At 35.4% G+C, this 10,723-nt stretch overlaps 2 protein-coding genes and 1 long non-coding RNA gene across 7 annotated transcripts in view; 1 reads left to right on the plus strand and 2 right to left on the minus strand.

The window, feature by feature from the left end:
* LOC102677145 (putative aminopeptidase W07G4.4) overlaps positions 1–6,542 on the minus strand; it is a 31,821-nt gene extending 25,279 nt beyond the window's left edge. For 3 of the 4 annotated variants that reach the window (XR_004151770.1, XM_031515024.1, XM_006609333.2), the window contains exons 1-2: positions 6,257–6,542; positions 3,764–4,045 (exon numbers count right to left, since the gene is read on the minus strand). Coding sequence is in view for 3 of the 4 variants with exons in the window: in XM_031515024.1 (XP_031370884.1) it covers positions 3,764–4,045; positions 6,257–6,273 (299 nt within the window). In the remaining variant the exon portion in view is untranslated. Of the gene's footprint in view, positions 1–3,763; positions 4,046–5,987; positions 6,007–6,256 lie in introns of those variants that run through there. The other variant, XM_031515025.1, reaches the window with a different exon arrangement.
* Positions 6,543–6,567: 25 nt separating this feature from the next.
* Positions 6,568–10,723, plus strand: part of LOC102677284 — a 34,983-nt gene continuing 30,827 nt past the window's right edge. Inside the window, exon 1 of the long non-coding RNA XR_004151771.1 lies at positions 6,568–6,695. This is a non-coding gene — a long non-coding RNA (uncharacterized LOC102677284). The remainder of the gene's footprint in view (positions 6,696–10,723) is intronic.
* The window catches only part of LOC102677370 (sodium-coupled monocarboxylate transporter 1), a 23,183-nt gene continuing 21,245 nt past the window's right edge, over positions 8,786–10,723 (minus strand). For both annotated transcript variants that reach the window (XM_006609334.2, XM_031515023.1), the window contains one exon: positions 8,786–10,723. This exon ends at the window's right edge or, in 1 of these variants, runs on beyond it. In XM_006609334.2, the coding sequence (XP_006609397.1) occupies positions 9,582–10,723 (1,142 nt within the window). In that variant the 3' untranslated portion in view covers positions 8,786–9,581.

The following is a 10,723-nucleotide window of genomic DNA, read 5'->3' on the forward strand; positions in this document are numbered from 1 at the left end:
GGAAGCCGAAAGGGTGATCAAACGTAGGTAAAATTAATTCTATCATTCCAGGATACGAAAAGGGAAATAATACATCAATGTCAATTTTGCCCGCGAAATGAGAAAATTAGAATCGAATATCCATTGTACCATTGTCGAGATCAATGTTCTATGAAATGGGAATAATGAAACGATCGTTTTCGAATTAACTTCTTTGGAATCAAATTATTTTTTCAGGTTTTACAAAGCATTTTTTTTATCGCATAATAAAAAAAAAAAGGAAAAAAGAAGCCAGTTTATTTGATAAAAAATCGTTTAAAATTTAGCGACTAAACGTTAAATAATAATCGTTGTACGTTCATTTAAAGGTAACCGAGGATAGAATTTCAATAAAATTTTATTCATTGTTTCATTATAAAACGGCAAATTGTGCGTAATGAAATGCGCTTTACATATATATATATTTAAAATTCAACGTAAAAATATTATTGGCGATATTAATGCAGCCATCGAAAAAATTACATCTACGATATAAAATTTAAATATAATTTAAATATAAAAATAACAATTAAACGAACGAGATAATCAATCAAAGATTTTAATTGCAATAAATTCAATTATGCTTTTCAATAATCAAAATATATTTAATACGTTCAATTAAACACGATATTAATATCAATAACAATATATAATTATTAAGAATAACCTAATATTTATCATCCAATTAAAAATAAATTATACTAATCTATAGAGATCAAAGTTAAAATAATATCACATATAAATAATCTTTTCATCCGAATAGAAACCAATCAATATTAATTTTTGACTTTTATCGATTCTCATTAAAGAACTAAGAAGAGTAACGAAGATCTGGACCGGAATAATAAATCCACTTCTTATCACAAACTCGTCGAATTTTTAAAAATTGTAAGGTTACATCCAAAGATTATAATTCCTCAATCCAAATTACTCACAATTACTCTTAAAAAAAAATTTATCATCCAGGTTTCGAGGCATCGAGTCTTTCAATTTAAAAGCGCGAGACGGAAGATGAAACGGTCGCTTTTCTCCCCTTTAAGACAGCATAACGTAACCAATATCTCATCTCCCCGCGAGCGTCGCCTCATCTCTCGAACGCAATTTCCTTTCCCCAAAAACCCTCACGTCGCGCGGCTTTAAGCTTTGCACCGCAGGCGTCGCGCGAAATCAAGGAATCGCGCGGACTAATATCGGACGAAAAGTCGAAAGTCGCTCCTCCACCCTGTTCCTCCCTGTTTCCGTCGCGGTATTTCGGCTGTCACCGCGCCACGTATGCGGGGAATCCCCCTGGCGACGATCTCGGGCCGCGGAATTTCATTTTTCAACTGAAATTCGAGACAGCGGGGCCGTGCGGATCGCGAGGAATCTCGCTTTATTCGCGCGTGCACTGGAAACCGACGACGATTCGCGAGAGGGATCGTGAGAAACTGAGGATTCTTCGCCGCGGAGGGGGTGGTTGATTAATCGCCTCGAATCGGATGGAGAAGTTGTAGAAGGAAGCACGGGAGCGGATAATGGATAGAATTAGATGTCTTGGAGTCTCTTTCTCTCTTTCTCTCTCTCTCTCTCTCTCTGAGGAGACGCTTGATTACTTTGGTCTCTTTGCGCTGGCTACGATTCTTCTATTGCATTTCGCTTTGACGCGCGAATATTGCAATTTGAAACTCTCGGGAGTTTCTCTCCTCGAGAATATATCCTCTTCGGGATATAATGTATCGATAGTGACTGTTCGATATTACTCTCTTTTACTCGTCGAGAGCATTTCCCTCCTCTATCCAATGTTTATTAATAAAGTTGTCGCAGAAAAATTAGGAAATATGAATATGAAAGAATAGATTAATGGGATAAGTGAAACATTTGGAGAGAATTTTTCTAATCCTAATAATGTCAGATACAAAAAAAGATATTCTCAAAATTTTTCCCCTATGTTTTCTATTTTCTCTCTTTCGTCATATCTATTCGACAAACGATATTGTTTCTGATTGGAGAGGGGCTGTTTGTTCATAGCAAAAGAAATCTATCAAAAGGTTCGTCGAACCTCGAACGTTTATTCCGCGGTAAAAAGCGCGCGACAGTAAAAGGCGGATCGAGGGGTGGTGGTTACCTTGGGCGGTGGCCCTCGATCATGAATATTTACCCTAGTCTCACAGCTTCGCTTCATTCCGTATTTATTAAGCGAGAGACACCTCGCGAATCAAACGTGCCGTTGTCATAAATAGACAGGGTCGATCCTTCCGTTAAAAACTGATAGATCCGATGAATCATTCAGCCGATCATGCACACGGACAACCCTTCTTTCTCGGGGGTATACCTATTCCGTGTGTGTTCTTATAAATATTCAAGAGACCCATTTATCTTTCCTCTTGGAGGACATCCATCATACGAAGCGGGGAGGGGGAGGAAAAAACGTTTCCAATAGGGGAGATAGGAGGTGAACCGAGCCGTGTTCTCGTTCACTTACGCGAGAATTTAACGAGGTAAAGACCGCGTCGATTATCGCGGAATTTTCAGATATCTTTGATGCGAGATTTATCGAGCGTTATTCGTCAGAGTCATCGATAATCACGATTAATTGAAAAACAATACGGGCGACGAAGTTTGTATTATTGATGGAAAAATCAATTTGAAGTCACGCAATCGTATTTGTCATGAAATTGAAAATCAAAGTCACTTGAAAATAATGATACCGAGGATCAAAGTTATTTAAAGATTGTAATATCGAGAGTAAAAGATATTTGATATTTTTATCATCGAGATTATCACATTATCACTCGAGAATTCAGATACTTGAGAACTCAGATTGATTTTTAGATTTAACGACAAGAATAATGAAATTTTTTTTAAAAAAGTCAGATAATTAAAATTTGGAAGTTTGAAATTATTCGAATTAAAATTCACTTGGATGTATCGTCGAATTATTGATTTGATAATCTGAAAATTTGCGGACGACGATTTGTTTCGATTCGACTAATTTTTCATTTCCCTCGATGATATTTTTTTTTTGTCACGAAAAACATTTGAATACTCGTATTCAAAGAGAAGATGAAGTTAACCGAGTTATCCAGCGCGAAATCTTTGTTATTCAACAAAAGTAATCCGTCAAATGAACCTGTATTTTAATATCTTTAATTATTATTACAGTGCAATTAATACGTAATTACGTGGCGATCGGATTTAGATAATCCGTGTGTTCTTGTCTGCGTTTCCGGAAAATAAATGATAAATATATACCATGAATTCTCTCATTACTTCTACGACTACTTAATCTTATTTTCAAAAAAAATTAAACATGACGAATTTATGCTTATATAATTCCGTACTGGAAGTTAAATAACAATAATAATGATTTTAAAAAATTATTGACGATTTTTAAATATTTTAGAAAACACGATTCTATGATCTTGCATGATTAAAAAACAAATGCATTTACATTAAATTAAAATTAAATAAAAGTGATTGTTTTTGAACGTCTTAGTTTATATTCGCTAAACCTATTTCAAAAATTCACGAATTTAATAAAAAATTACGTTAAAATTTTCTAAAACATAAATGTATTATAATTATAATTAATATTTGTCGATATTTCTTAATTCTTAATCAATAATAAAGTTAGCATACGATTAAATGTAATTGCAATTGGAAAAATAATTTCAAAATTTTAAAAGTTAGTATATATATAATGAGAGAAAAAGGGAGAGAGAGAGGGAGGGAGGAAGGAAGAGAGATAATATTAATTGAATCGTACCTCTTTACGCCCTTAGTGGCCGCCTCGGCGAAGCTCCGCACGTCGTGGTAATCCATGTTGAGCGGGCCGGTCGGACTGTAAATGAGCCTTTTCGCGGGTAAATTGATGGGCAAAACCGCACCGATTACGCCCAGGGCGGAATCGATCTGGGCAGCGCTGAACAGAACCGTTTTGAAAGGCTCGGGCTCGTCGTATCCCGGTGCGCATCCTGACACCAGGATTATGCCATCGTAGTCGCAGCTGCAGATGTTCGGCTCGATTTTCAGTTGACATGGCATCCATCTGAAACGAAATCATCATCATCACTTGTTAATCGTGCCATTAATTGTCCTAGCTCATTCTCGATTCATCGATAATTATTCGCCAACGATTACAGTCATTGTGGGACGCGTATCACTATCATCCGATCGTTAATCGATTATCCAACAGCATTTCGATTGGTTGCTATACATTAAAATGATATTATCGACAGGACACGAATATCAGGAAGATTTAGGTAACTAGGCGTGGAGTTAAGAAAATCTGGCAGTTTTAGTTGTAATATGAGGCCGAGGTGGCAAGTATCCAGAGCATTAGATTTAAGAATAGAGATTTATCTAGGATCTTGGATAATCTCAAATGAAATGGATGTGAGAAAGAATGGCGTAGCTTTTCTCTTGAAATTTTTCTCTTGGTAATTTTCTGGAACACGATTTTCTTGGTTTCGAGAGCTAGAGTCGTTTACAATATAATAGGATTTGTTATGATTCAAAAGTTAGATCTTTATTAATATAAAGTAATTATTTTAATAAAGATATCTTATTGAAGAAAATAGTTTCGTTATTTTTGATAAATTATATGTAGCAAAGGAAACATTTCTCGAAATGATTGCACTAGGAATTCGATATAAAAACGAGGGTTCCAAAAAGCCAAAAGCAATTTGATACGAATCTCTGAGATCTCACGTGGTTTCGAAATCACTGCGGTTCCGCCCACGAATCCGTGATTTATTGTGAAACACATAACCTCCACTAACTTTTGAGAACCTTTCCGTATCCTGATAAATTTGCCTTGTTTCTCATCGTTTTCCTTCTTTCTCTAATACAAAATCTCAATTTTCTCAAAAACATTAAACACCCTCACCTTGAATGTTTTTTAACGAAAAGTTGAATGAGTTTAGAAACTCTGCTTTCAAACTGGTATTACCGTCGAAGGAAATTTCACGAAGAGAGGGTTTTCACTGAGGAATACTCGAATCCTTGCATGGTGCAGTTATATGTAAGAAGAAAGTTTCTGTTGGCTTATTTTCGCGGATTCACGGCCATAGGGGCGTCTTTTCACGAGTTCGAGAACCAGTTCACCCCCCTGGGGGCGGACGTGTTAAATCGCGATACAACTCGTAACTTTTTGGTCCTTTTTTTTCGTTATCAATCACCAAATACGCCTCTTGAATTCTATCATGCACAAATATGCAGAAATTTGATTGATATATTTGATTTGAGCTAAGTTTCAAATATTGCTATCTGAATACCATGAAAATTTTTGCAAATTTCTTGTTGCAAAACTCTTAGAAATTATTTTGAGATTCATATAATCATTTTATTTTTCACATAATATTTATTTAATATATATTTTGCAATATTGATTGAAATGTGTAAAAGAGCACATTTATAAAGAAATATATGGGAAATAACTTTTGATGGATATAAACTTTTCAAAAAAAGAAATATATTAATTAAAATAGAAAGTTAGAATATTTAGTAAGATACTAAATATGCCTAATACACTAAATATATACTAAATATTTTGATAAGTATCAAAGTAATCAAAGAAACAAGAAGAATACAAAAAGAAACAATGATTAATAATTATGTTACTATCCTTATAATATAAAAGTATCAAGTCATTGTCAAGTGATTTACAATATTACTTTTAAAAGAAGCAAAATAATATGAATCTATTAGTATTCATGAATGAATTCAATTTAATACTAGAATTATTAAGTTTGCGTCAATCGGTTTCAAATCTTTTGTTTTTTTAATTATATAAGATATATAAGTATTTTTGATAAAATTAACATATCAACATTAATCCTTATTCAAAGAGAATATATAATCAGATATAATTATTTTCATAATAGGATAAAATTCTTTAACTTTTGTCAATATATAATACAGATGTATAAGCACATACTTATAATTGATAAATTTAGTGTTAATAAGTATAATAGAAGATATTTACTTACATTACTTTATCTATTTAAATCAATCCAAACTTCTTTCAGAAAAATATTTATTCTTCACAAGAAATATTCAACAAACACTAAAAGATATTAAAAAAATTTAAAATAACGTTCGTCTTCATAAAATTAAAAGTAAAACATGGCGGTTTCTCGAGATGAGCCGAACTACGCCGAATTTACACGAAGTCAATCGGGCTAACGATTCCACAAGGAAACATGAACCTTTATACACAATTACACAATACATCGTTTCATCGCTTCGCGCGTTTTACCTCGATTCTACCGCCATGATGTACACTGTAGCTGCGACGTATCCTTTCTAGAAATTATCCTCTTCTCAAAATCAATAATGATTTTTCTATTGGTCACTGAATCCCTCGAAGGGATTGGATTGAAACTGTGCGTGGATCACGATTAAAAAATCGTGTAGAAGGTGGAGAAAATCGTGACGTTCCTAGACGTCTCTCGACACGACACGAGACACCGAAAGGACCGAAATACTGAGGAAGGAAGAACAACGACCAATCGACTATCGTTTTTTGCTGCCTACTTCACACTGGATATCGATTCTCGCTCACACTGCGTCCATCTTCTTTTTGTTCTAGTGTTTCTTGTTTGTCGATCATTTTATTTCGTAAATGGGATTTCATTGATTCATCTTGAGAATTTTGATTGTTAATTAACAGTGTACAATGTCATCAGTATGGTCACGTGAGTAATTTATCTTTTATTAATTGTTTGTATGTATTAATATAGATGAGATAGGAATATATAAATCATTACCAGACTGTGGATGATTATGCAAATTTGTATTTTCATCAAAATAATAAAAAATTAATAATAATTTACAATAATTAACAATAAAAAATAATAAGTTTTTTTATTTTATATATTTAAATTTCTTTTAAATGCATAAACATTCATAGTATATTATAATCAGAAATGAAATTCTTGTTTTATTACAATAAGAATTTGTTTATTGTTTTGTTTTATTACAATTATCATATTTATTACATTTACGAAATCATTTTAATTAAATAAGATGTAAATCGGTTTTTAACCTAAATTTAAGATTTAAGAAAAATTATATATTAAATAGGTTATATTATTTTTGTTATAACAGATTTTTAATACGTTTTTTTTCCAAGTTTTGATTCATTCTCTAAAAAATATTATATTCACTTTACTTTACGAAAAATATTCTTTTTATGCAATAGTCAGGATGAAAGAAAATTGCTATTACGAAATAGGGTCATGACTCAAAAAAGAATCGGGAAACATTGCTTTAGAAAACGTAACTCTTCGAATCACATTTTCTATAGCATCACTTTATACCGTATTCATACGATCTAACTTTCGTATGACGTGATTTAACTTTTATATTATATATAGACAGGAATTATAGTAAAATTTTAAGGCATCCAATTTCGATTATATTCTCCAATCTTTACGAAGAGATTCTATGGCCATTCTCTTGGCTCTGGTTTCTCATAAATTTGCAAATTTACATTTGTTGAAAGTGACACGGTCTATAGATTTTGTAACGCGAAATTTCCTAAAAGTTTAACGATGAAGTCGTTCGATTTTTTATCCTCTTTCTCTCTCTTTCTCTCTATATGATTCATTTTTAATCCAAAACGATTTTTGATATGAATCCACGTTTCATTTTTGCATTGAAACGCGATTCGAAAAGTGTTGAAGGAAACATTGAAGCAATTTAAACGACAGGTAATAACGTTATCTAATCGATCGATTGACATCATCGATTAATGTCGAACGCGATTACACGTCGAGACATGTGAATTTCTGATTGATGAATGTACGTATTGCTACAGATTTTTATTTTGCAAAATGATAGATCTTTCCTCTATAATCGGAACTGGGAATGATTTCGCTGACTGATTGAGGGCATCGTTCCTGAACCATGGGTTATCGACCGAGTGGAACGATATTATCGATTAAACTAGAGGAAAAATTCGGACAGAACGCGCGCAATTTAAAAAATTTCGATGAATTGATATAACTAACAGAGTAATGGCTGAAAAAATGAAACGTCAATTTTCAACACAACACTTAAAAAACGCGATATATTTGTGCAAAAAAAAAAAAAAAAAGAAAAAAAGAGAAGAAAAAAAAATAAATATTCACAATATTTCGTACAGATCTATTCGATACTTGATATACATATATCTAACGCAATTATATTTGTTATATCTATATGTTACAAAAATAACGTAATCTATGACATATAAAACTTACAATAACGTAGAGACGAAGCTCCGCGAGTAACGGAGGCACACTCAATGTACAATTTACGCGAATAGTACTCGCGCTCTGTCATCACACGCCTCTTTCATTTGCATAGTGAATCATACTTGTCGCAAAACGTAAACTCATACCTTTAAGAAATCTTGCGCAACGGACGCATTAACATCCGCTTGATATCTCACAATCTTATCACGATTCAATACTTTCGTTACAAACTAATGCAGGAGCGGAATCGGAGAGACGAAAGCCACCGGTGAAAGCGTTTCTATATCAAATGTCAAAGATCACTTTCCCTCGTCTATAATCAAGCGCAAATAAGGAACGTTTCTCGTATTATTGTTACATAATATATTTTGACGAAATAGGAATAGAAAATTTAAAAATAAAAATTAAAACAAAAATGAAAATTGATATGTACAAAAAGATATTCATCGCGGTATTTACAGATTGAATCAAAATTTGTTTAAATTCTTTTAAAATCTTGATTACTTGATCTTAAATTTTCGTCCAAATATAATCGAACTCTCTAAACGAATATCACAAACAATCCACGATTCCGTTCCTGACTTGAGACAATGAGTATTACATGCGTGTGTACGTATAACGTACAGAGTTCTTGTGGCAAATTTGCGAATCGAAATTCGCAAATGACTGGCTGTTTCCACGAAGTATTACATACATACATACATATATATATTTTTACATGGAACTATCTTAAATGTACGTTCGCGTGAATCAAAGTGAAACTCGTCAGTCGAAAAACAATGTGAAACGATCAAGATAATCTCTAAGATAAGGAGAGACATGATGAGACACGATGAGACAATCGAATCAACAAAGTAGCTGCAGTTCTACGTGCACTGATAAATGCCATCGTTTTTAATCTGCAATTACAGAAAGCTGACTCGTTCGCATGAACCGGATTTCAGTTCTCGATACCGAGACACTCATTCTTCTTGGAATCTCTACTTAACATAATTACTCTGATTAAGTATACGCGTGTACGGTAGGCCAAGTAATCACACGTATGCGTCTCAACGCGTGGCTCAGCGAAGCCTACGACTTTGTACTACCGTCTACCCTGTAAAATCGCTCGCTCGCCAATTCTGAATACAAAAATTAAAGATATACGTGAAAACTTCTATACGAAATCGATGAAAACTATTACTAAAAAGATTACATTTCAGCATCATCGCCTGTAATACTACCAACATAGGACCTCGAAATTAAAAAAGAAAGAATATCACCCAGATAAGTTAGTTAACGTTGGACACTCGGATGAAATATTTTGGAATCAGCCTCGGTTCTCGGACAAATCTTCGAGACTCCTCAAAGCCTCGTCCCTTTGTTGACCTCGTTGGTCACGTCGAGCGAGACGTTCTTAAGGGCGTTCAGCTTCTCTATGTAACCGACGTCGATATGAAGGTTCCCGCCATCATCGACGACCCCCTGAAGAGTGGCAGTCTTTTCCGCGCCATTCGCGATCGAGGTCACCGAGGACGAGGAAGTCGCGTTCGCCCCGTTCTGCTCGTTCTGCAACCGCGTGCTGCTCGCGTATAATCTCCGCCTTCCCGGGAAGAATCTGGAGATCTTCACCGCGAGAGGGTGAAGGAGATGCTCCTCGTACATGTCTCCTTTCGGGTCGGCTGTCACCAAGCTCACGATAACACCGACGATCACCGTCGACATGCTTCCTATGAACGCGTAATACATATACGTGATGCTGTACAAGAACTCGATAGGGTCTATACCCGCCATTTCCTCGTCAGTTCCGTTCCTAAGCAACGGTCCATTTTCGTACGAGTTATTGGCCGTGAGATAAGGTATGCTAGCTGGCTTGGTGATCCAAGGGGAGAACGTGTCGTTCTGACATTTCTCGGTTGACAGAGGTAACGTTTCCACGTTGTTGCTGACCGTCAGGTGGCCGAACGTGATCCATAAAGTGGTCACGTGGCTGAAGATCATCCCGGCCGCGGCACCCTTCCAGTTGGCGCAGGGAACGAGCATGGCCAGTAGAAAAACGCCGAGCAGGGGGCCGGAGGTGGCCGACGTCATCAGCATGGACGACTCGATCACTCCCGATAGCATTGCGATGAGGAAGCTCACTCCTATTATCAGTATGCCGTAGATAACGCTGATCAGCTTGATCAGGTGCAACTGTTGCTTATCTTTCAAGTTCTTCATCGAGGGTATTTGACCGAAGAAGTCCTCGAACGTGACCGTGGCGAGAGAGTTCAGATTAGACATAGCCATGGTGAGGGCGCTGTTGAACAAGGTAGCCATTACGAGGCCCAATAAGCCTGGAAAGTTGAGGAATTTATCTTCCACGTAGAACGGCACGATCTCGTCGAATTTTGAGATGTATCCCAGCGACAGGGGGTCGCAGTCCGCGTAGTTGGCGAAGATTACCATTCCAACCACCCAGGAGAGGGAGAACAGGACGAAGATTATAGGGATGTTGGCCAACATAG

The sequence above is a fragment of the Apis dorsata genome, unplaced genomic scaffold, assembly GCF_000469605.1.
Source record: "Apis dorsata unplaced genomic scaffold, Apis dorsata 1.3 scaffold_52, whole genome shotgun sequence".
NCBI lineage: Eukaryota > Metazoa > Arthropoda > Insecta > Hymenoptera > Apidae > Apis > Apis dorsata.